At 39.0% G+C, this 27,536-nt stretch overlaps 1 protein-coding gene across 1 annotated transcript in view; it reads right to left on the bottom strand.

The window, feature by feature from the left end:
- Positions 1 to 27,536, bottom strand: part of FARP1 (FERM, ARH/RhoGEF and pleckstrin domain protein 1) — a 400,915-nt gene that overhangs the window by 77,059 nt on the left and 296,320 nt on the right. The window contains exons 4-7 of the mRNA XM_054574324.1: positions 19,972 to 20,014; positions 17,948 to 18,026; positions 11,407 to 11,504; positions 484 to 598 (exon numbers count right to left, since the gene is read on the bottom strand). Of these exons, the coding sequence (XP_054430299.1) occupies positions 484 to 598; positions 11,407 to 11,504; positions 17,948 to 18,026; positions 19,972 to 20,014 (335 nt within the window). The remainder of the gene's footprint in view (positions 1 to 483; positions 599 to 11,406; positions 11,505 to 17,947; positions 18,027 to 19,971; positions 20,015 to 27,536) is intronic.

The raw sequence follows: 27,536 nt of genomic DNA, 5'->3' as shown, positions 1-27,536 counted from the left end.
TCATCAGGACTCAAGTGCCTTCCTTAAAATAACAACACAAACAAAAGGAACAGAGAATCCTTTGAAAATGTTTTACTGATCCAAGCAAAAAAAATGAAGTGGAGATGATACAAAGGTTCTAGATTTTTCACAATATTCTTAGTTTGTCTCTAGTGTACCTGTCACATTCCCAATTTCCTATTAACTGGTCTTATACTGTCCCTTTTATTCCAAAGCATGGGGTGTCCTAAAATTCCAACATTACTTAGGTCTCACAGGAAGAAAAGCCAAGAGGTTTAGAGCTCTGGTTTAAAGTGGATAACCTGCATTTCTGAGAGTCTAGGATGAATAACAACGCCACGTGAACCCCTGTGCTCTTCTCCCTCACCTTTTGCATATTTCTTCCAATAGTTACTGTGTCTGTGTATGAATGTGTACCCTTGTATGTCAGAGGGACAGAGAAAAACAGCTGAAAGGGAGTGCAAAGCAACAAATGAAACTTACATGTGGTTATGGTGAAATTCCACAATTTTGTCTTCTAGTGCATCTTGCTGAGGTATGTACTTATTTTTTGCTAAGTGCTCTCTGTCCGATGCTTCATCAAAATCCCCAATCTCGGCTACACAGAGACAGAAAGAAAAGTCATCCACATATGGTTAATACTGCACAATTTGTTATATTCCCAGTGGAATATTCCCCATCTAGCAAATCAGAAGCTACCTGACAACACAAGGCAATCCCAGCTGGTAGGTAGCATAAGGACTAGATGTCAGAAGATGTGGACATGAGGACACACTTAACACTTGTTCCAATATAAAATGATGGTTTCTACTTTTTTCTCATCTCTAATAGCTGGAAAGAAAACTTCAGAATCATCCGTCTAGCCATTCATGTTCCTGGTTTGCTTCTTTTCTCTCTACTCAGCTAGGGGCCACTTCTGTTCCAGGCAGTAATTCGAGATGTGGTTTTTGACCCACGACTTCTAAATAAGCCCCCAAATTTCAGAATTTTATAAAATCAACTTTGAAAGCCTTATATATAACAATGGTTAGTGCAAATCCCAAACGTTTTATCATGTACAGAAAAGGAGATTATAAATAGGTATAAATGTACATAATCCAATTTGGGTAAAAAAAATTACTACTTGCTAAATTACTTGTAGTCTCTTATCAGACATGATTGGTTAGACTACAAACGCTGATGAACTTTGTCTACAAGAAATAGGATGCATCTTCCTCTCATGGAACCTCAACATAATCTCCAAATTGCCTTAATCAGGAAATTTAAATGGTAGAGAGCTTTAAAATATTAACTGTACCTTCACAACAGTAGCTCCAGCTCCATTTATGCCGGTTTAATACTTCTGGGACAGCATGCCATTTTTGTTTATATCATATAGTCTGTGTTACAAGCTTAAGAAAAAAGAGCCTAATGACCAGAACCCAGCTGTTTTGAATAAAAGCAATGAGGTTGCTATGAAACCTATCTCCCATTTTGTCATGTGAAGCAGCTTGTCATACTTTAGTCAATGCCCCTCTAGGACTCCTGCAGGACATGGCCTACACGAACCATAAATCTTACCCACTGACAATATTTGCTCTGCATAAAACAATGCCAACTCACCTGTTACCAGCTGGAAGAATCAATCAATTACTTCCTGCTGCTATGATAGATCAATACCACAACTCCCTAATTGCCTTTTCTAGACTAAGTTTTCCTTCCCTAAATACAGTAAAATTGCCACTCTCCATTACAGAATACCACACAGAAGTTGGAGGGACTTCTCTGGCCATAATGCCATCCTCATTGATTGCTTTGATGATGGTTATATTGACTTTTCAAAACCTTCTATATGGCCTCAAGAAAGTACAGTTCATTCTCATTCTTCATATAAGTTATATTCTAGGATGACCTCATGAACACCGAATTAGCAAACACTAGACCATTGCTCCTAGGAGAAATACAGGGTTAGGTTCTTCAAAACTCCTGAAATTACATTTTTGTCAACTAACCTTGTTTTATGCGTGTTTCTGTTGAAAGGCATCATATTTTATATACATTACTAATTCATTAACATTGAACTTGCGGACAACAGCACTATCATTCACGCCTGAAAAAAGCTTATCTAACATGTGCATTTATGTTCTCCCTAAGGCACATTACAGTCTTCTTGCACTTAGGAGCACTAGGCAGCAATTTAACATGACACTTGGGGGACCATTGTAAACAGGGGAATCACCAACAAAACGCACAAAGTTGCTAAAGTGTCTTTAGTTGTTTAAAGTTGCTTTAGTGCACAAAGGCACTAAAGAGACGATGAAAAAGCACCCTTTTTTATGGTATAAGAGCTGAAACAGGAAGGCAGAGTACCACCTTTTTCGACCTCAGCTGGGAACGTGTGCGTGGGGTGACTCAGATATTTCACCGTCTTGTGTGTGTCTGCAAATGACCATGAAAGCACCACAAATATTGATTTGGGGGTTATAAGCTACTTTTATAGAGTAGGTGAATTTGCAAATACAGACTTTATTGAATAATGAAGATTTACTGCACGTGGGGGCCTCACTTAAATCCTAATTTCCTGTGAGCTTTAAATTTGAGCTTCTTAATACATATGGGTTTTATAACACACTCTTTTCTATAAGTCAATATAATAACAGGATTAAGAATTACTGTTTTTCCTTTGGCATCAGGGTCAATACACCTAATTGTCTTTTTTTTCTCTCTTTTTCTGAGTTACTTGCCTTTCACTGACCACCTAAAATGCAATGGCAATATATGACTATGAAATTCATTTTCCCCTTAGTGTTCTCTTCTTTGAAATATGGAAATAGCCTCCATCTTACATATGGAGAGTTTGAAAACTGACAAAGATTGAAGAAATGATTTAATATTTTTAAATATTTTTATGCCAAAATGTCATATTAGCTTATGCATACACTAAATTCTATATCAGTCTACTCACAGTAAAAAATAAGAACAAGAACACCACAATACCTGTGATTTTACTAAGTGAAATCTCATGAGGACATGCTTGGACAAGCCTGTTTGCCATGCATAATCTTCAGCATGGAGACACATGCAACCTGAAAATGTAGCCCTGCCATGTCTCCAAGCTACCGAAGTGGAGTTTCAATGTCAGGGCTATCTAGTGATTAACTCTTCTTCAGCTTGTCGTACTTAATTGAGTCATAGTAAATTAAAGAAAATTAAAAGTGACAGAGAAACAAATGAAAAAATATAGACTATCTGAAAGACAACTCCACGAGTTCAAATAAAAAATAGGAAGATTAAAAAAAATTCTCATTGTGTATACAGTTACACATGAGATAAACATATAGCTCACTCAAGATAATTTTCCATCATTATTAATATACCTTCTGCAAAAGGGAAATGAGTTGATCCCTCATACCTTACAGATAGTGTAAATACTTATCAATAATTTTAAACAACACTGTTCACAGAGGACTGTGAAATTCCTCCTCCCATGGCTGAGTGCATGGGATGCTTAAAAATGTAGAAATGGGGCTTCATTAAAAATGCAGCTGTGAAAATTTAAAAATATCAGAAGATTATAAAAATATTGTGTCTCATCACTGAACAAACAGTGTGTATGCAAATAGCAGGCATACTTTTGAACCCATCTATTTCATTTTCTCTGGAGAACGGAAGATTCTCTGGTAATTTTGAGGTTCTTGCTTGTGTCTAGGAAAGAGGGACCTATCAGATGGACCACATGGTTTTCTGAGTTTCATGGTTAGCCTCCACTTCCCATATGTGCAAGTGAGGATTACTGAGTTAACAGACTTTAAAAAGGAAGAAACATAAAAGGAGGAAACAGGCACAAGCCTAAATGGCATCAGGAATATTCAAGTAAAGTGAGTTTCTTTTCTGCTTACAAAAAAGCCCAGGATCATAAACATTTTATAAAGTTACTATTCCAATAAAGAAGATATATTCATTTTAAAATTTTCCAATGTTTGGAAAGGGAGGGTTGCAGGTGAGATAAAGAAAGGAGAATATGTTTACTGAATACCTAATATGCATTGCATATTTAATTTTCACAGCCTTATGAAAAAGTTGTATGATTTTCATGTTCTAAAAGAAATAAAAAGTAGAGGGAATAGGTGAATAACATGCTGGGGTCAACAATCAACTAATACAAATGAAGTGTGCCTGATTCAAACCCTTCTTCTATCCACTGTCATATGAAGAGGGAAGACCAAACACAAAAGGCAAAAGCTATGTAACTTTCTGTAACAAAGCTTCCTCATTTGTAAAAATGAGGATAATAAGAGTACTGACCTCAGAGTTGTTATGAGATTGAAATGAGATACATAGTGCTGGAACACAGTAAGATTTAATAAAGGAAACCTAATTTCTTTATGTTTCCTCACATCAATTTTTCAAATTGATAAGAAAATATCCCCCTGCTAAGTCTGTTAGATAGTCAATAATGCCCATACTAATAAAAAAAAAAGAAAAAAAAAGAAAAAAAAAGGAGGAGACTTCAAGATGGCAGAGGAGTAAATGAAGGTCACATTGACCTCCTCCTAGGACCAATCTGGAATTTCAACTAAACTGTGGAGAACTCACCCGGAAAACAACTGAACAATAGTGACAGAGGAGCCTTAAAACCTTGGACAGACAGAGGAATTGGCATTAGGACAATCTAACTGGTAAGGAGTATGGAAAGACTCAGAAAGGCAGTATGGGCGCCACAGGTGGCAGAGCCAGAGGGCTATTTAAATGGCCAATTAGATCCTGCTGAAAAGAGTTGGGTCTGAAATAGGCAGGGATCTCCAGCCTACAGCACCAGAGCCCATAGGTACTCAGATAACAGCCAGCTGTGAAAAGTGGCAGGATTGCTCTCTGCCAGAGACAGGTGGGTGGAGACACAAATACCATTTAAAGGGCCAAAGCGTAAACTTATATTGGCAGCCACTTCACATGGACTCCAGAAAAGATGAAGGCAGAGTGGGCTATAGATGCCTGAGGAGAGACTGGGGAAGGAGGCTTTGGGGAGAGAACTGAGAGGGTAGCTAGCGGGGTCCTGGTGCTGACTCATTTGCCCTTCCGCAGCTGCCATCTTCCTCAGGCAGACCACTCCCCTGAGAGTTCACAGCGTGAGAGGACACAATAACCCCACCCCCAGGAGGCAATCAACCGGGCCCGGGGTGCCTAACACTGACTACTGAGAGGAGAGTGACCAGATTTACAACAAAAGAGACAGCTACAGACAGTAGATCCTGGAACTCTTGAACAGACTGCATAAGGTCGCAAACGGTCAACAGCATATAAAATCAGAGGCAGATCCAGAATAAAAAAAAAAAAAATGTTCTGCTACCACAGAAGTTCACACCATAAAGTCAGGAAGTCAAGACAGATCAATTTAAGAAGCAGAAGCAAAAAAGAAGAATTTCACAAATAATGGGATAAAAGGAACACTGCCCAGTCGAAGGGAAAGGAGGAATCCCCACAAAGAGAACTAAATGATATAGAGGCAAGTAAACTATCAGATATGAGTTCAAAACAATGGTTCTAAGGAACCTCAGTGAGTTCAGTGAGCTCAGAGAGCATTACCAAAAACTACAGGGAGACTGCGAGGAACTTACTGCAAAATGTATCAGCATGGAAAAGGACATAGAAACTATCAAGAAGACACAAGAGGAAATGAAGAATACAATTTTTGAACTGAAGAACCCAGAAGAAGGAATCAAGAGCAGACTAGATGAAGCAGAGGGACCGAATCAGCAAGCTGGAGAATAAGGTAGAAAAAAGCACTCAGAAAGAGCAAGAAAATGAAAAAAGACTCAAAAAGAATGAAGAGGCGTGGAGGGAAATGCAGGACAATCTGAAACATAACAATATCCATATAATAGGGATACCAGAAGGAGAAGAAGAGGAGGAAGGAATAGAGAACCTGTTTGAAAAAGTAATGATGGAAAACTTCCCTAATTGGAGGACAGAAAAAGTCGCACAAGTCCAAGAAGCACAGAGGGCCCCATTCAAGAAGAACCCAATGAGGCCCACTCCAAGACACACCATAATTAAAATGGCAAATATCAAAGACAAAGAAAGAATCCTAAAGGAAGCAAGGGAGAAAGAGGTAGGAACATATAAGGGAGACGTGATATAGCTAACAGCTGACTTCTCCACAGAAACACTACAAGCCAGAAGGGAATGGCAAGAAATATTCTAAGTAACTGAAAACCAAAGGCCTGCAACCAAGACTGGCCAACCCAGCAAGGCTCTCAATTCAAATGGAAGGCGAAATAAGGAGTTTCCTGGACAAAAGAAGACTAAAAGAATACACCTCCACCAAACCAGCACTACAAGATATGCTAAAGGGACTACTTTAAGAAGATGAAGAAAAAGCATGAGAAAGAGAGGAACACTGGTGCAAAGGGGGAAAAATGAATGAATACCTATCAATAATAACTTTAAATGTAAATGGATTTAATGCCCCAATCAAAAGACACAGGATAGCTGAATGGATAAGAAAACATGATCCACACATATGCTGCCTACAAGAGACCCGTCTCAGAAAAAAGACCTACACAGACTGAAAGTAAAGGGATGGAAAAAATATTCCAAGCAAATGGACAAGGAAAAAGAAGCCAGGGTAGCAATACTTACATCAGATAAAACAGATTTCAAAACAAAGGCCATAGAAAGAGACCCAGAAGGACAGAAGGACACTTCATAACACTCAGAGGAGGAATCCATCAAGAAGACATAAACATTGTAAACCTATATGCATCCAGCATAGGAGGACCCAAACACATGAGGAAAATCTTGGAGGACTTCAAGAAAGATAAAGACAGCAACACATTGACAGGGGATTTTAACACCCCACTGTCAAAAATGGATAGATCTTCCGGACAAAACACCACTAGGGATATTGAGGAACTAAACGACACATTGGATCAAACAGACTTAACTGACACATATAGAACCTTTCATCCCAAAGAAGCAAAATACACATTCTTTTCAAACGCACATGGAACATTTTGAAAGACAGATCACGTGACAGGACACAAAACAAGCCTCAACAAATTCAGGAAAATTGAAATCATAACAGGCATTTTCTTGGAACACAAGGGCTTGAAAGGAGAAACCAACCTCAAGGAAAAAACTCAAAACCATTCAAACTCATAGAGACTAAATAGCATGCTATTAAACAATGAATGGGTCAATAATGAGACCAAGGAAGAAATCGAAAAGTTTCTGGAAACAAATGAAAGTGAACACACAACAGTCCAAAAACCTACGGGACACAGCAAAGGCAGTCCTGGGGGGAAGTTCATAACCATACAGGCCTACCTAAAAAAGACAGAAACATTTCAAACAAATGACCTAACCCTCCAGCTTCAAGAACTGGAGGAACAACAAACAAAGCAAAGAGTGAGTAGAAGGAAGGAAATAATCAAGATCTGAGCAGAACTGCATGATGTAGAGACTAAAAGAACAATTCAAAGGATGCAACAAATGCAGGGGCTGGTTCTTTGAAAAGATAAACAAAATCAACAAGCCTTTAAGCAGACTCTTCAAGAAAAAAAAGGGAGAGGACCCAAATAAATAATATGAGAAATGAAAGAGGAGAAATAACAACTAATACCACAAAAATACAAAGGATTGTAAGAAATTACTGTGAACAATTATATGCCAAGAAACTTGAGAACCTCGATGAAATGGACAAATTTCTAGAAAAATATAACCTTCCAACACTGAATGAAGAAGAAGCAGAAAGCCTGAACAGACCGATAACAGCTGGTGAATTGGACCAGTAATCAAAAAACTCCCAGCACACAAAAGGCCTGGATTGGACAGTTTCACAGGAGAATTTTACAAAACATTTAAGGAAGAGCTGACCCCTGTCCTTCTCAGAGTATTCCAAAAATCCATGAAGAGGGAAGACTCCCAAACTCTTTTTTATGAGGCCAGCATCATCCTAATCCCAAAACTGGATAAAGACCTTACAAAGGAAGAAAACTACAGGCCAATATCGCTGATGAACATAGAGGCTAAAATCCTCAACAAAATATCGGCAAACCGCATCCAGCAATACATTGAGATCATCCTCCACGATCAAGTGGGATTCATCCCAAGGACGCAGGGACAATTCAATATTCGCAAGTCAATAAATGTAATACATCACATAAACAAAAGGAAAGGCAAAAACCACAAGATCATATCAATAGATGCGAAAAGCATTTGATACGGTACAGCACCCATTTATGATAAAAATACTCAGCAAAGTGGGAATAAAGTTGGCGTACCTCACATTGTAAAGGCCATACATGAAAAACTTCCAGCCCACATCATACTAGATGGACAAAAACTAAAAACTTAGTTTCTCGCTAAGATCGGGAACAAGACAAGGCTTTCCGCTTTCACCGCATCTATTCAACAGAGTACTGGAAGTCCTAGCCACAACGATCAGACAAGAAAAAGAAATAAAAGGCATCCAAATTGGAAAGGAGAGAGTGAAAGTGTCACTGTTTGCAGATGACATGATAGTGTACATAGAAACCCCCAGAGACTCCACCAAAAAACTACTTGACCTAATAAATGAATTTGGCAAAACAGCGGGATAGAAAGTCAATACTCAGAAACTGAAGGCATTTTTGTATACCAGAAATGAAATATCAGAATCAGAAATCAGGAAAAAAATCCCCTTTGCTACAGCAACAAGAAAAATAAAGTACCTAGGAATAAAGTTAACCAAGGAGGTAAAAGACCATGCAGAAAACTAGACAACACTGAAGAAGGACATTAAGGAAGACACAAATAAATGGAAGCATATACCGTGTTCATGGATTGGAAGAATTAACATCATCAAAATGTCCATACCACCCAAAGCAATTTATAGATTCAACGCAATCCCTATTAAAATGCCAATGACGTATTTCAAAGACATAGAACAACCATTTAAAAAATTTATATGGAACCACCAATGATCCCGAAGAGCCGCAGCTATTTTTGAGAAAGAAGAACAAAGTAGGAGGGGTCACACTACCTGACATAAAACTATATTACAAGGCCACTGTAATCAAAACAGTCTGGTACTGGCATAAGAACAGACACATAGATCAATGGAACAGAATAGAGAGCCAAGAAATAAACCCATGTCTGTACGGTCAATTAATATTTGACAAAGGGGGCAGAAGCATAAAATAGAGTAAAAATAGCCGCCTCAACAAATGGTGTTGGGAGATCTGGACAGATACATGCAAAAAATTGAAATTCGACCACCAACTGACACCATACACAAAAATAAACTCAAGATGGATAAAAGACTTAAATTTAAGTCGTGACACCATAAAAGTTCCAGAGGAGAATATAGGCAGGAAGTTCTCAGATATTCCACGCGGTAATATTTTTACCGATATGTCCCCAAGGCAAGGGACATAAAGGAAAGAATAAACAAATGGGACTTCATCAAAATTAGAAGCTTCTGCACAGCTAAAGAAAACATCAGCAAAATGAAAAAGGAGCGAACCGTATGCGAAAATATATTTGCCAGTGATACCTCAGACAGGGGTTTGATCTCCAAAATATATAAAGAACTCACACAGCTACACTCCAGGAAGACAAACAATCGAATTAAAAAATGGGCAAAGGACTTGAAAAAGGAGGACATACACAGGTCCCAGGGACATATGAAAGGATGCTCAGCATCACTAGCCAACAGAGAAATGCAAATTGAAACCACAATGAGATAGCACTGCACACGAGTCAGAATGGCCATCATAAATAAATCAACCAACAAAATGTGCTGGCAAGGTTGTGGAGAAAAGGGAACCCTAGTACACTGTTGGTGGGAATGCAGACTGGTGCAGCCATTGTGGAAAACAGTTTGGAATTTCCTCAAAAAGCTAAAACAGGAACGGCCTTTTGACCCAGCAATTCCAGTGCTGGCATTATACCCTAAGGATCCCAAAACACCAGTTCAAAAGAACCTATGCACCTCAATGTTCATGGCAGCAGAAGTTACAATAGCCGAGTGCTGGAAGCAACTTAAGTGCCTCAGTAGATGCGTGGATCAACTACCTATGGTACATATACATAATGGAGTACTATGTGAAAAGAAAAGAAAAGAAAAGAAAAGAAAAGAAAGAAAGAGAAAGAAAGAATGGAAGGAAGGAGTGGAAGGAAAGGAAAGGAAGAAGAAAGAAAGAAAGACAGAAGGAAGGAAGGAAGGAAGGAAAAAAGAAAAGAAAGAAAAAGCAAGCAAGCAAGCAAGCAAGCAAGCTAGCTACTACAGTTCGCAACAGCATGGATGGAACTAGCATTATGCTAAGTGAAGTAAGCTAGAGGGGAAGAACAAATAGTGTATGATCTCAACTGTAAGTGGAACCTAATCAACAAAACAAGCAAGCAAGGTTAATCTAACGAGCAACATTGAAAGAAAAAAAGAAACCAAAAGTAACGTGAGGAAAGAAGGGAGGTGTGCAATGGAGAAAGGAACGGAAGGGGCCAAGTCAAAGGAGCATGTAAGAAGGACTCATGGACAAAGCCAAAGTGGGTAAGAATTGAGGGAGGTAGGTAACGGTGGGTGGGCAGGGGAAATGCAGACAAATGTATTTCAACAATAAAAAAAAATAAGCATGGTTTATAGAAACACCTCACCATATTAGACTAAGGTAATTTGTTGATGACTTGGAGTGACATATCCTACAATCCTTTGGAAGTCTTGTTAACTTGGCAGTTATCTAAATGGGATGGTGCTGATTGTATAGAAGTACTTTGTATGCATTGCAAATTTTAAAATGGTAGCACAATATTCCACAATATTTCTTTATGATAGTACTTATATATGTTGACCTTGGTTTATATACATAATTACCTTCCCAAAACAGCATGTGTATATTCCACTTTAAGTAACTTCTGCCTTGGCCAAGAGGAAAGAAATAAATGCTCAGGTGTGTTGTCAGTAGGCTTAGAATGAGCACAATCTAATTTATCCTTTATCTAGATGAAGAAAATTAAAATGTTTCATTTGAATCATTTGAAACTAGGATTTAGTTTAGCTAGAGAGCAGAATACAAGAAGTGAAATCTTTGAGAGTTTTATGTCTACAGCAAATGAGCCATATTCAATGATAAAGGACAGAACAAGTTTAGTATACTTGGCCCCTGTCCCTCTAAGCTTCTCCCTTGAGACAACTGAGATGTCAACAATTGCACTAGTACTTGAAAAGGGTAGACAAACACCAGAACACAGAATTGCTGGGTCAATGTTTTGGGCATATGCATATTAAATGAAACTAAAGTACTGTTTTTCATCCATAAGCATTAATGTCAACAGCAAAAGAACATAAATACATTAGTATTGTTTTTATGGATGTGATTTTTCTTTCCAATCAATCAGATCATTGTGTTATTTCAAACATGTTTATTAAAGGAAGCCAACAGAACTTACATTGTACAATGTGTGAGATCAAGAGGGCAGCACTGGTGTCATTACACGTCAGCCTGCCCTGAGCCAGGTCCTGCTTAACCTGCAGAGCAAACAGGTACCTGCGAACACAGAGAGAGATGGGTGTCATAAACACAGAGATGGGCATCATGCAAAGAGGGTGGGGAAGGTTGGCATCTAAGTCAGGCTCAACCCTGGAAACCTGTCTACGCTGTGAGCAACTAAAGAGAGGTACATAAACCAAGGAAAAGAACGTCTGCAAGGCAGGGGTGAGTTTCTGGAGCCACTAACTGCCATGCAGATACTCACTGTTCCCTGAAAGGGCTGGGAGGCATGTGCTGTAATCTTCTCACACAATGAGTAACGTGCTTCATTTTATATGGAGAGAACAGTGATAAAAATATGAGACAATAACTTACTATCATATATTTTTGTAGGGCAAAGCAAACATACAAAATTTTAAAATGGCTTTATGGCTCAAATAATAACAGTAGTTGTTTATGGTTAGTAAGAGCTTTGCCAAAAGGAAAAGGCAAGACATGGGTGTCTTTTTTTGTAATGCCATATTCACTTAGCTACTGCCATAAGCCTCAGCTCTCAGATGTGTTAGAATCAATTTATTTTAAAACTCTTTTCCTTATATTGTAGGAAAAAGCAAGTAAACACTTTTGGCAAAAGAGAAAAGAGATGTTTATAAAACAAAGAAATTAAGGAAAAACTGATGTTAAAACTGATTTGAAAATATCACATGGACATGAACAATATTGTGGTGATTGCCTGAGGGAATCAGGGTGGGGGCTAGGTGGAGGGGGACAAATGGGGAAAAATTGGACAACTGTAATAGCAAAATCAATAAAATATAATTAAAAAAGAAAATATCAGTATGAACTCATAAATTTTTAGAAAGGTATTTACTAGTTTTGCCCATTGTCTAATAACTGTGTCATCTCAGAAGCAACCCTCAGTAACCAGATTCTGGCTGTCATTCAATTACCCACAGAAAGAACAAAGAGATGAGTTCTTGGAGAAATGGTGGATTCCAGTTGTGTGGTAGGGAAAGGTGCAAAGTGATGCTTGGAGTATCTAGTTATGCCAGAAAGCAAGGCACCTTCCAAAAATAGATGTGTTGTGTCAAAAGGGTGAAAGATACATTGAAGGGACATTCATTGGTCAAAGTGGCAACAATCTGAGGAGCAACAAGAATAATTAAAGTAAATGGAAACATATAAAATTAATGAAAATTCAAGAATTCAAATAACAATACTTAAAAAAAGAGAAAACAACCCCCCCCCCCGAATGTATCATCAATTTGAGGAGACTATTAAAGCAATTCTATGATGGGAAAATGGGTATGACTGTACTTGAACAATAATAATAAATAAAAATTGATAACCCATGGCAAAAAAGTGGTCCTGTAATCTGCCTCTCCAGTGAGAAGGGTATTTCAGGATATACAGATAGTCCAAGTGGATGAGGCAAAATTTTACCTAACAGAAGAATGCTAACTAATAATGTTAGCACTATTATTATTATTGACTCTGGCAAGGATTGTTAATTGGTGTAAAAACCATTTAGTAAATCGGACAGTTGCATAGAGAAACATGTGAAACATGTGAAAGTAACATGACCTTACTTCACAATGGAAAGATCAGAACATCACCACCATAATGATCATTCTTAGTGTCATTAATGATATTAGGAAGCGCAAAACAATTACTTATGATGAATTCTAGTAAAAAACATTTAACTTGTATCTGTCAAGTCTTCAGAAATAACTTTCAGGTTTTAGGAGGAACAGAGACTAGAGGAATAAGCTAAATAGCTCGAGGAAGCAGTCATACAAATTCAAGAAGTAACATATTTTATAGTACAACTGGTCCAGTTTCTCTACTAAGACAGTATCTTGAGGGAAAACATGAGGGACTCTGCTAGACCAAAAGAGGTCTGAGGACATAATTACCTGATGTAATGTGTGGTCCTTCAGTGAATTTCATTTTAGAATAAGCAGGTATAAATGGCATTTGGAAGACAAATGGGGAAATTTGAGTATGGTCAGGGTAGATAAGATGAAAAATACATATATGTGTACAGAAAAAAATCAGAAAGGATATCACATTGATGTGTTTGTTGACAATGGTAATCTCTGGGCAACAGGAATACAGTATTTTTATGTTCTTATTCTTGTTTATCTGTACTTTCTAATCTTCTACACTGTACACCGATTGCTTTTATAATAATGAAAGGTTATTTTTAATTAAAAAAGGCTTTAACAAGACCAACCGCAGTCTTCCATTAACTGAGATAATACATGGAAGGTACAGTGACTAGACCAAAAACATTCAATGAATGTTAGTAATTTTTTAAATAAAATAAAAACTAATTCCTTTTGAGTCATTTAGAAAGTTTCATTATTAAGAACTGAAAAACAATGGGCAAATCTGTAACCATCAAAAACAAAACAAAAGCCCAAAATAAAACTAAATCACCCAGAGATCTACCAATTAGGCAGTTGACCTCTATCCAACCTCTCTAATGTTTATTTATGTTCTCAAGTTCTCTCCCGCTGTTCCTTCTCTGTCTCAGGGAAGTCAAAGGGAAGGGAAGTCAAGAATATGAAATAACAAATATCAGCATATAGGGTTATATGAGAAGAGGCAGTATAAACCATCTTTCTGCATTATGCAGTGGTTATTGTCTTTTGAACCCAACACTTCCTAGAGCTACATGTAGGCTTTAATTCTCACCTATGTGGTTAATTAAAAGATAAGTAGGAGAGCTTTGTGTTTTACAAACATTACATTCAGAATATTTTACTATTTACTAGTTCAAACATGGGGTCCTGTGTTCACAGGGATGGGTTCAGAGTCTGACAGGCTTTGGGGGTCTTTGGTGACAGTCTCGTGTGGGCTGCAAGATGGCAGTGGGTTCTGAAAGATCACACATTTGGCTAGAGGGCAAGTGCAATGCTGCAGGAAGAACTTGTCACCCTAATTTTGCTGACTTTCTTTATAAGCCTTTTGTAATACGAGAAAGACCTTCCTGGGTACCGACTTCTTGATGACAGCTGTAAGTTGAGTATGCTAGCTGCACAGCTAACTTCAGAGATTCGGCAAAAACTTTCACCCTATAAACAAGAAATTCCAGTCAAATTCACAGGAACAAAAGGCTAAGATGTACTCAGTAGGCACTAAATAAAATTAAACTGGTAAACACAACAGAAATGCTCAAAGCACTCAAAAGGGAATCAAGTCTCCTTTGGTAGATGTGAGGAGGGAGGTGATGACAGTGGCTGGACTCCTCAGGAAGGGCTTTCAGTTCTACCCCAGGGGTTGCAAATCATATCCATCTAATTCTTGGTTTTACACATGTCTATTTTCATTATTTCTCATTGGAGGTCTGACTCTGTCTTTTCTTCTCCAGGATCATGTACAACTCCTCTGCCAGCCTAAGGAAACACACTTCAGCAGACCAGACCTTGCACAGCAGCAAGTTCCAACACAGTCTCTCACCTGTTGGATCACAGCTGAGTAGAAATAATATCTACTCTAGAAATGATTGATGATGGGACACACAGAAAGAAGAGTGCCTACACTCATCAGCATGAGAAAAGTGGCTTAGAGCTCTGCAATTAAGAAAGTCTGGTGGCTTTTTTTCCAAAGATCTCACCCTAGCTTTTAAAACTTGCACCCAAGAGTCAGTGCTTTTCTCCTTCTAGACACTGTCAATACCGAAAGTGCAGTTCGATTAATAGGAATTCAGCTTCTTGTTTAGCCACCAAGTGAAATTTAATCTTCCATCTATATGAATGGGAAGCCGAAAGATATTCCTGGAGGTTCAGAGAATTAACCACAGGACTAGTCTGCCAAACTATGGAGTCTACAGGCCCATTTCTATCTGTCTCGCTCTTTTCCATGCATCCCTTGCCTAAAGCACTGCCCACGCATATTTTCTCCAAACCCCTTCCTCACTCACCATCTGCCATAGAAAAGTTCCTGTAATCTCAACAGTCACATCAGTCAATTTTTGCTTACACAGGAATTTGAGAGTGTGGGAGTCAATACATTGGATCTGGGAGGTCCTCTTCATTTTATACCTCATGATAAAGTAGAAAGCAATGGGAGCTTCTAAATTTCATATCAATTTTATTCATCCTTGAGCCCAAAGAATTCTCTCTTCAGGAAAGATTTTTAAAATGTCAGTTAACACTGGGACACAGAAAACAAAACCCTAAACCTGCTGCATCCACTGAGCTTGTTTAGGAAAAGGGAGTTTCATCAGATCAGACAGAGCAGCTGGCAAGATACCAGCCCCACTTGGCTTAAGGGTTACAAGTTGTAAGGAATTTTATAACAAGGACCAGAATGGTAGAAAACTACAAACCTCTCAAGGCAATGAGTCATAAAAATTGAAAAGGTGCAAAACACATTGCAAAGTAGAACAGGGAGAAAAAGTGGGAAAAGGGAGATTTATGCTGCCAATTTCCTAAGCAGGATGGAGGTCTCAGTGTGATGCAGAAGGAAAAAGCACATTGCTGACCAACAGCTGGACTTGCCTTTAGACTTATTTTAATATTCTGAGTTTGAAGCAATGCATGTTCCCACAACAGGAAGGCCAGCCCCAGAAACTGAGACACCGTGCACGTAATAATGACACGTCACAAAAACTTGTTGTAGACCTCTCTGTCTTGTGCAATTAGGTATAGTAGTTCCAGCTGCCCCTCCTCTACTTTAAATGTTCTGGCAAACTGTATACAGTTCCCAGAAGGCTGATGGCTTCTGCAGTTCCTAGCCATATCTAATTGCTTCATTGATTTGAGAATTGTTAAGTGGAGATAAACAAGGAGTGAAGACTCATTCAGAAAACACAGTGCCTTTGTCTCACTCTGGATCCCATATTCATGTACTCAATGCCCTTCCTGACACATCCACATAATATGGCGTAGGTATCTGAAGTGCAGCCTTGCAGAAGCAAACTCCTGACTCCCGTCTGCTCCCCAATCCTCTACTTCCCTCTACCCATTCTCATTTTGGTTATCACCAACACTACCCAGCCAGTTGCTAAAGTCAAATCTAAGCATCCCCTTTACTTCCCTCAGTCTCTGTCCCTACCCTATCACAAAGATGGACTGACCCCACCTCCTGCAAGTATTGCAAATGCTGCCATGTGTCTCCATTTCTACTCCTACCACCTCCTCCATTGCTATCACATTGGCCTGGATGACCAAAATTGCCTCCTCACTGGATTCCCTGCTGTCATCATCCGCACAACATCCACATGACAACTAGTCTTTCAAAAGTACATACATTTGGGCCTCTGTCCCACCTCATTGCACTTCACCCTCAAGGTTCCTGCCATGCCAGTACTTTTATGATTGACACCTGCCACTTGTTCCTGCCTTGGACACTGCCTACCTGGAAAGCTCTCCCTCTGAAAATGACCGACAGATCCTCATTTCCTCAGAGAGGCACCCTAGACTAACTAATCTAAAATCATCATCCATCATTCTATTTCAATGACCTAAAGAGCCCTTACCATTATCTGATATTTTTCTTCTTTATTTAATCATTTTGTCTGTTCCTAGGCTTTCACCACTATATTCCCAGTGCCTAGAACAATTCTTGCACACAGTTCATAAATACTTGACTGAATATATTCATCCCTTTATAAATGATGGTGAGCTACCCAAGATATTGGGCTCTGTATCAGGAATGAGAGGATAAGAAAGCTGTGATAGCCTTGTTCTTAAACAGTTACAGTTTAAAAGGCATGTGTGGCAAGTATTTGGCTGGTCAGACTAGTGTATCAAAGGGCACTCTTGAAAGGGAGGCATTTTATCTTCACATGTTCCCACCGGGCTCTGATCTCTTTTAGAAACTCATGGGTATTGCCACAAATTATGAAATATGTAGTGGTAGTGATGATGCTGACAATGATCGTGATGATGATGGTTATCATTCATGGTGTCCTTACTAGGTTCCAGCCATTATGTGTAACAGTGCTTATACTCAAAACAACCATGTCCAAGCCAGCCTTACAGTTACACTGACACAGAGGAATAAAGACAGGTGCAAAGTGAACAAGTAACTGGATAGTCACAGAATTATGAAAGGCATGACTGATGCCGAAACCAGGCATGACCCGATGCTTATGCTTCTTCCACTCAGCCAAGCTGCCAAAGAAACTGACCTATAGTTCATGACAGCAATGAAGAAAAACTCTTGAGTTAACAGCAATTTCACAGAAGAGATTCACTTTCCAAAATCATCTTGTGATGTGATAGATTAAGAGCGAAGATATGGCAGTAACAGGGTAAGTCCAGTCCACTTTGTATCACAGGCTCAAAGAAACCAGGCTTCAGGGAAAATGTGGTATGTGCTTACCCTCCATATTTGTAAGCCTAACTGGAAGAGAGGGGGTTAAACTGTTCAGCACAGAGCTGACGCTGGACAAGCAGACATTGAGGAAATGTTAATCAAATTGACTTAGAACATCAACTTTCTCTTCTCTTCATCATCCCATAGCAATAAATAGCCAAACCACTAACCTTGTGAGTTCTTCTTGGAGTTGTGTGTGGTCAGGTGGAAAGAATTTCACCACAAACCTAACAACAACATGCTTTGGCCCTAAAGAAAAAAAAAAACAGTAAAGCAGTTATTGATTTGTGTCTCAGAAGCAATTAAAGAAAAAGATTTTCAGGGGTATATTATATGCCAAATAAGGAGCCTCATTTCAAGTTGCAAGGAGTACACCCGGCAATGCCCAAGTCACTGAACTACTTGGTTAAGCTCAGTTACTAAATCACACTTTCACACTGTGGGGAAATATACATTTTTTTTTACACTGTGACAAAGGTATTACATAGAGATATTAAACTTTTTCTCTGAAGACCTCAATTGTACTCAGGTTTAAAAGGCATTTCTCTTCAAAAATTTGCCTAAATAGCTGCTTTAGTCCAAGTACAAGTTTTAGATCATTTTAAAAGGAGCTAATGAAAATGTAAATCAGTCATGTAATTTATTATTTTTAACAACCTGTAAGTTACAGCAGCTAATATGTTCATCAAATATGTATCTAGCACCTATATGCCAGGTACTCGCCTGACGTCTGGAGAGAAACAACATGACAAGGCCCTGCCCCTGCCACAGCAGCCAAACTGCCAAAGCCTTTCAAGTGTCTTATAAACCATCTTGCTGATGAGTTCAGACAAAATTAGGAACCAGATCTAGGAGGCAGTGGTCAGGGAGAGACTGTGAAGGAGATGGGTAAATTTTGTTTTCAGAATTAAAACAGAACAAATAGATTATAAAATAAGAATCTGTAATCTGAGTCAGAGTTTGATGTATAAGCTACAATATATGGGCAATCCTATAGGTTCTGCCATTTAGAATTATAGCAATGAATCTATATGTTCTATGAAATATAAGGCACTATAATGAAATCCCAATTTTAACAGCACATTTATAAAAGCAGAAAATGTTGTTTTGCTCTACCATTCATTGTCACAAAAATAGGTGTTTGTATCATAATTTCTATGCTAACACATTCAAGTTTAGGAAAAAACCAAAAATGGTATATGATAAGGTGAAGATGTTGCCAATATACACAAAACTAAGGAAGAAAACAAGGCACAAAAATACAGAAGCCAACAGAAGCTGGGCTTTTTCCTAATCACTCTAAAAATTAACAAAACTCTTGCAATGTCAACTCTGGGTCACAAAATAACAATAGCAAAATGGAGAAGATGGGTAGGCCATGCTATTTCCTCTCAGTTATTTTCACGGGGAAAGGAATTAAATGAGGGTACTCCATCCTTAGAGAACCTCAGGTTGAGTAGATGCTAGCACTAAACACAAAATGACTGCTTTGTCATATGTGGCTAGTGCTGGCCCAATAGGGACAGACTCTCTTTGTCTGCATTTGCTAATGTTCTAAAAGATTCTTTTCCACCATTAGCAGAGAGAGGGGAGGAAGGTCCAGTGCTGAGGCACAATGAGAACGGAGAGAAAAAGCAAGTGTTTTCTTTCCTTCTTTCTCTCCTAGACCTTCCTTAATCCTTTTTCCAACACATGGCCTAAATGCATGTCAGACTCACTTCAGTTCTGCCTGCCACTCAGAAATTCAGGAACACATACATACACACACATATGTACCTTATTTTTTCAAACCTCACTTTCATTCTGATTTCACAGGCTTTGAAGAGGCAAGATAGAAAATCTTACAGCAATTTTATAAATAAATGTCTCTACCCTCCCCCCGTCAAAAGTGACAAAAGAAGCGGGCAAAACAAGACAAGCTCAGTTACTCTTGGGCTTAATAGTATCGTTTATTTGTTAATCAAAATGATATTTGACTTCCCAAGCAAGGTTTTGATTACCAAATTGTTATTTATTAAAACAGTAGAACATATATTTTAATGGTATGTGGATTAGTAGAGGATGAAAAGCAATTATGATGTAAAAAAAGAATCTGTATCACTAAGTGCGCTTGACACCACAGGACAGACAACATCTAGATGAGGAAACTGGTTTTATATTTAATATCACTGTTAAACATATGGTATATACTTACTTCTAATCTGCTTGACAATAGGTTTTAAGAGATCCAGCCACACCTACAAAGGAAAAAAGAACAGATTGGGACACAAATTCTCAAGAAAACAGTTTAAGTATTCTGAAACTATGTGGAGCTGTTTAAAATAAATTTTTTGCATAGTTGAAGTTGTCCCTTTTATCTCCAGAATTCCATCTTACATCATATATCGCTTTTATAGAATAAATCAGAATTTACTAACATTATCTCTAAGTTCCAAAATTAAAATCTCTCCTAGACTCAGATAACTAAGAGTTCTGCTTTCATTTGCACTTTGGTCACCATTACCTAGTCAGCAAGTATTAATGTATTACAACATGTCTGGCTATAGGCTGAGGGAAATATGCACGCTCCTTAATGAAACAAAATGCGTGTGTGTGTACGTATGTATAGACAGCATAGTTTTGAAGGATGTGGAGAGAAAATGATATTTATCGAATATACCTTTACACCAGCCACTATACAGAGCTATTTACCTATGAACAAGGCCAGAAGAATTCCTGTTAGCCAGGAAAGAAATCTGAGGATTGGAGAGGCTCAATAACTTGTCTCAGGTTTCTCACTTGCAGAATGACAGAGCCAGGACACAAATAAGGCCTGACTCACTTTGAAGTCCAGACTCTTTTCACACATACTTGCCTTATCATGCAGTTTCAGTGGCAAAGATTGAGAGAGAGAGGGAGAGAGAGAGAGATCAACTCTTACTTATAAAGTATGTTAGCCATTTTATCTCATTTTGCAATGCTTTTCTTTAAATTCCCCTTGAATTTCTGGCCATTTGAAAAGGGTTCTATTTCAGCTCATAGAGGCATATATGACAAAAATTAGGTTAATGTGCTTAATGTAAAGATGGTATTATAAGTAAATATGAAAAAGAGAACATCACAAAACTGTGCAAAGAACTATGCAAAGGTAATTTATGAAAAAATGACAATAGCTTAGGAGAAATGTTCAAATTTAGGAGTAATTTGCACTACAAATGCAAAGTTAAATAACCATATACAATTTCCACCCATTAAATTTGCATTTACATATGCCTGTATGTACATGCATGTTTGTATTTTATAATACGCAAGGGTGCAGAGAGATGGGCATTCTCTTACTCTATTGGGAATAATTATCTAAAGCCTAAAAAGTATTCCTAGACATACTCTTACACCCAGTAATTCAACTTTGGGAAATTAGACATTTATGCACAAGAAGATTTATATACAAGGAATGCTAATAGCATTGTATTTTTATAACAGTAAAAATCTTTCAATAAACTAAATAAATGGTCTACATCCATATAACATTACCATGCAGGAATTAAAAATTATGTTCTTGGACTTTCAGCCAAGATGGAGGCATAGGCAGATACACTTTGCCTCCCTGCACAACCAAAAGAAGGAAAACAACAAATTTAAAAACAAAAACAAAAAAAATCCAGAACTGCCATAAAGTTGAACTGTATGGAAGTCTGACAACCAAGGAGTTAAAGAAGAAACATTTAACCAGACCAGTAGGAGGGGCAGAGAAGGGCAGCCAGGGTGGAGAGGATGCATGGCAGATGGAAGACCAGGCAGGTGAGGCAGTGGCTGGCGCACTGGTAGTCCCACAATTGTGTGTGGATAAACCAGAAGGAACTACTGGGGTACAAGACAGACCGCACAACCCAGGGTTCCAGACAGAAAAAAGAAAGCCTCAAAACCTCTGGCTATAAAATGCTGTGTGGGTTGCAGCATCAGGAGACTCCCAGCCTCACAGGAGAGTTCATTGGAGAGATATGCAGGGTCCTAGAACGTACACAAACCTATCCACCCAGGAATCAGCACCAGAAGGGCCCAAAGTGCTTATGGGTAGCAGGGGAAATGACTGAAAGTGGGGTGAGAGCTAAGCAAGTGGCATAGTTTCCTCTCTGACCGTTCCCCACATAAAGCTCCACAACACAGCAAAGTGGGCTGCCCCACCCTGGTGAATACCAAAGGCTCCACCTCTTGCCCCTTACAATGTAACAGGAGCGCTGAGACAAAGAAATATGGCCCAAATGACAGAACAGATCAAAATTGCAGAGAAAGAACTAAATGACCAAGGGATAGCCAACCTATCAGAAAAAGAGTTCAAAATATTGGTAATCAGGATGCTCACAGAAATGGCTGAGTATGGTCACAAAATGGAGGAAAAAGTAATGGCTACACAAAGTGAAATAAAGAAAAATATATAGCGAACCAACAGTGAAGGGAAGGAAACCGGGACTCAAATCAATGATTAGGGAGGAGACTCCATCAAGATGGAGGAGAAGTGAGTAGAAGTCACACTGACCTCCTGCCAGGACCAATCTGGAATTGCAACTAAATTGTGGAGAAATCACCTGGAAAACAACTTAACAATAGCAAGAGCAGAGCCTTAAAACCTCGGACAGACAGAGAAATATAGCACAACCTAACTGGTGAAGAGTGTGGTAGAGGCTCAAGAAGGTGGACTAGGTGCCCACGGGCGGCAAAGGGGTAGGGAAACGGCCAGTTGGATCCCTCTGAGAAGAGCAGGGTCTAAATCATAAGTAGGGATCTCCAACCTACATAACCAGAACAAAAAAAGTGCACAGAAACACCCAGCTGTGAAAAGTGGCATGGTGCTCTCTGCCAGACACAGGCAGCGGGAGACACAAAGAGCCATTTAAAGGGCTAATGCAAAAATCTGCAGTGGCAGCCACTTTACCCAGGGCTCCAGGGAAGGTGGGGGCATACTGGGCTGGGGCTGCCTGAGGAGAGATTGGGGAAAGAACTGAGAAAGTGGAGAGTGGAGTCCCCACGCAAACTCACTGCCCATTGCGCAGCAGCCATCTTTCTCAGGCAGACCATTCCCCACAAGGGCAGCAGCATGAAAGGACACAACAGCCTCACTCCCAAGAGGCTTGGCCCTGGTCCAGTGTTGTGCAAGACCAACTGCTGAGTACAGAGTAGCAGTCACAGATAGAAGATCCCTGGCTAAAGGGGACACACAGTGGTGTGGAGATGCTTGAGGAAAGTCTGGAGACGGAGGTGTTGGGAAGAGAATGGAGAGAGTAGCTGGGTGGATCCTGGTGCTGACTCCTCCCCTATATGGCAGCAGCCATCTTGCTCAAGCAGGCTGCCCACCAAAGTGGCAGTAACATGAAAGGAACCAAGAGCCCTGCCCACAGGAGAGACTCTGCACCGCTGTGATTGCTGAGAGGAGAGTGTCTAGATTAACAACTGGAGGAGAAAGCCACAAACAGTAGATTCCTGGAACTCTTGAACAGACTGCATAAGGTCGCAAATGGTCAACAGCATATAAAATCAGAGGCAGATCCAGAATAAAAAAAAAAAAAATGTTCTGCTACCACAGAAGTTCACACCATAAAGTCAGGAAGTCAAGACAGATCAATTTAAGAAGCAGAAGCAAAAAAGAAGAATTTCACAAATAATGGGATAAAAGGAACACTGCCCAGTCGAAGGGAAAGGAGGAATCCCCACAAAGAGAACTAAATGATATAGAGGCAAGTAAACTATCAGATATGAGTTCAAAACAATGGTTCTAAGGAACCTCAGTGAGTTCAGTGAGCTCAGAGAGCATTACCAAAAACTACAGGGAGACTGCGAGGAACTTACTGCAAAATGTATCAGCATGGAAAAGGACATAGAAACTATCAAGAAGACACAAGAGGAAATGAAGAATACAATTTTTGAACTGAAGAACCCAGAAGAAGGAATCAAGAGCAGACTAGATGAAGCAGAGGACCGAATCAGCAAGCTGGAGAATAAGGTAGAAAAAAGCACTCAGAAAGAGCAAGAAAATGAAAAAAGACTCAAAAAGAATGAAGAGGCGTGGAGGGAAATGCAGGACAATCTGAAACATAACAATATCCATATAATAGGGATACCAGAAGGAGAAGAAGAGGAGGAAGGAATAGAGAACCTGTTTGAAAAAGTAATGATGGAAAACTTCCCTAATTGGAGGGCAGAAAAAGTCGCACAAGTCCAAGAAGCACAGAGGGCCCCATTCAAGAAGAACCCAATGAGGCCCACTCCAAGACACACCATAATTAAAATGGCAAATATCAAAGACAAAGAAAGAATCCTAAAGGAAGCAAGGGAGAAAGAGGTAGGAACATATAAGGGAGACGTGATATAGCTAACAGCTGACTTCTCCACAGAAACACTACAAGCCAGAAGGGAATGGCAAGAAATATTCTAAGTAACTGAAAACCAAAGGCCTGCAACCAAGACTGGCCAACCCAGCAAGGCTCTCAATTCAAATGGAAGGCGAAATAAGGAGTTTCCTGGACAAAAGAAGACTAAAAGAATACACCTCCACCAAACCAGCACTACAAGATATGCTAAAGGGACTACTTTAAGAAGATGAAGAAAAAGCATGAGAAAGAGAGGAACACTGGTGCAAAGGGGGAAAAATGAATGAATACCTATCAATAATAACTTTAAATGTAAATGGATTTAATGCCCCAATCAAAAGACACAGGATAGCTGAATGGATAAGAAAACATGATCCACACATATGCTGCCTACAAGAGACCCGTCTCAGAAAAAAGACCTACACAGACTGAAAGTAAAGGGATGGAAAAAATATTCCAAGCAAATGGACAAGGAAAAAGAAGCCAGGGTAGCAATACTTACATCAGATAAAACAGATTTCAAAACAAAGGCCATAGAAAGAGACCCAGAAGGACAGAAGGACACTTCATAACACTCAGAGGAGGAATCCATCAAGAAGACATAAACATTGTAAACCTATATGCATCCAGCATAGGAGGACCCAAACACATGAGGAAAATCTTGGAGGACTTCAAGAAAGATAAAGACAGCAACACATTGACAGGGGATTTTAACACCCCACTGTCAAAAATGGATAGATCTTCCGGACAAAACACCACTAGGGATATTGAGGAACTAAACGACACATTGGATCAAACAGACTTAACTGACACATATAGAACCTTTCATCCCAAAGAAGCAAAATACACATTCTTTTCAAACGCACATGGAACATTTTGAAAGACAGATCACGTGACAGGACACAAAACAAGCCTCAACAAATTCAGGAAAATTGAAATCATAACAGGCATTTTCTTGGAACACAAGGGCTTGAAAGGAGAAACCAACCTCAAGGAAAAAACTCAAAACCATTCAAACTCATAGAGACTGAATAGCATGCTATTAAACAATGAATGGGTCAATAATGAGACCAAGGAAGAAATCGAAAAGTTTCTGGAAACAAATGAAAGTGAACACACAACAGTCCAAAAACCTACGGGACACAGCAAAGGCAGTCCTGGGGGGAAGTTCATAACCATACAGGCCTACCTAAAAAAGACAGAAACATTTCAAACAAATGACCTAACCCTCCAGCTTCAAGAACTGGAGGAACAACAAACAAAGCAAAGAGTGAGTAGAAGGAAGGAAATAATCAAGATCTGAGCAGAACTGCATGATGTAGAGACTAAAAGAACAATTCAAAGGATGCAACAAATGCAGGGGCTGGTTCTTTGAAAAGATAAACAAAATCAACAAGCCTTTAAGCAGACTCTTCAAGAAAAAAAGGGAGAGGACCCAAATAAATAATATGAGAAATGAAAGAGGAGAAATAACAACTAATACCACAAAAATACAAAGGATTGTAAGAAATTACTGTGAACAATTATATGCCAAGAAACTTGAGAACCTCGATGAAATGGACAAATTTCTAGAAAAATATAACCTTCCAACACTGAATGAAGAAGAAGCAGAAAGCCTGAACAGACCGATAACAGCTGGTGAATTGGACCAGTAATCAAAAAACTCCCAGCACACAAAAGGCCTGGATTGGACAGTTTCACAGGAGAATTTTACAAAACATTTAAGGAAGAGCTGACCCCTGTCCTTCTCAGAGTATTCCAAAAATCCATGAAGAGGGAAGACTCCCAAACTCTTTTTTATGAGGCCAGCATCATCCTAATCCCAAAACTGGATAAAGACCTTACAAAGGAAGAAAACTACAGGCCAATATCGCTGATGAACATAGAGGCTAAAATCCTCAACAAAATATCGGCAAACCGCATCCAGCAATACATTGAGATCATCCTCCACGATCAAGTGGGATTCATCCCAAGGACGCAGGGACAATTCAATATTCGCAAGTCAATAAATGTAATACATCACATAAACAAAAGGAAAGGCAAAAACCACAAGATCATATCAATAGATGCGAAAAGCATTTGATACGGTACAGCACCCATTTATGATAAAAATACTCAGCAAAGTGGGAATAAAGTCGGCGTACCTCACATTGTAAAGGCCATACATGAAAAACTTCCAGCCCACATCATACTAGATGGACAAAAACTAAAAACTTAGTTTCTCGCTAAGATCGGGGAACAAGACAAGGCTTTCCGCTTTCACCGCATCTATTCAACAGAGTACTGGAAGTCCTAGCCACAACGATCAGACAAGAAAAAGAAATAAAAGGCATCCAAATTGGAAAGGAGAGAGTGAAAGTGTCACTGTTTGCAGATGACATGATAGTGTACATAGAAACCCCCAGAGACTCCACCAAAAAACTACTTGACCTAATAAATGAATTTGGCAAAACAGCGGGATAGAAAGTCAATACTCAGAAACTGAAGGCATTTTTGTATACCAGAAATGAAATATCAGAATCAGAAATCAGGAAAAAAATCCCCTTTGCTACAGCAACAAGAAAAATAAAGTACCTAGGAATAAAGTTAACCAAGGAGGTAAAAGACCATGCAGAAAACTAGACAACACTGAAGAAGGACATTAAGGAAGACACAAATAAATGGAAGCATATACCGTGTTCATGGATTGGAAGAATTAACATCATCAAAATGTCCATACCACCCAAAGCAATTTATAGATTCAACGCAATCCCTATTAAAATGCCAATGACGTATTTCAAAGACATAGAACAACCATTTAAAAAATTTATATGGAACCACCAATGATCCCGAAGAGCCGCAGCTATTTTTGAGAAAGAAGAACAAAGTAGGAGGGGTCACACTACCTGACATAAAACTATATTACAAGGCCACTGTAATCAAAACAGTCTGGTACTGGCATAAGAACAGACACATAGATCAATGGAACAGAATAGAGAGCCAAGAAATAAACCCATGTCTGTACGGTCAATTAATATTTGACAAAGGGGGCAGAAGCATAAAATAGAGTAAAAATAGCCGCCTCAACAAATGGTGTTGGGAGATCTGGACAGATACATGCAAAAAATTGAAATTCGACCACCAACTGACACCATACACAAAAATAAACTCAAGATGGATAAAAGACTTAAATTTAAGTCGTGACACCATAAAAGTTCCAGAGGAGAATATAGGCAGGAAGTTCTCAGATATTCCACGCGGTAATATTTTTACCGATATGTCCCCAAGGCAAGGGACATAAAGGAAAGAATAAACAAATGGGACTTCATCAAAATTAGAAGCTTCTGCACAGCTAAAGAAAACATCAGCAAAATGAAAAAGGAGCGAACCGTATGCGAAAATATATTTGCCAGTGATACCTCAGACAGGGGTTTGA

This window comes from Pteronotus mesoamericanus, unplaced genomic scaffold (genome assembly GCF_021234165.1).
Source record: "Pteronotus mesoamericanus isolate MK-2021 breed Mesoamerican mustached bat unplaced genomic scaffold, CSHL_Meso_final contig_26, whole genome shotgun sequence".
Lineage (NCBI taxonomy): Eukaryota > Metazoa > Chordata > Mammalia > Chiroptera > Mormoopidae > Pteronotus > Pteronotus mesoamericanus.
The sequence above is the reverse complement of the archived record's forward strand: the minus strand, read 5'-3'. Positions and strand labels throughout refer to the sequence as shown.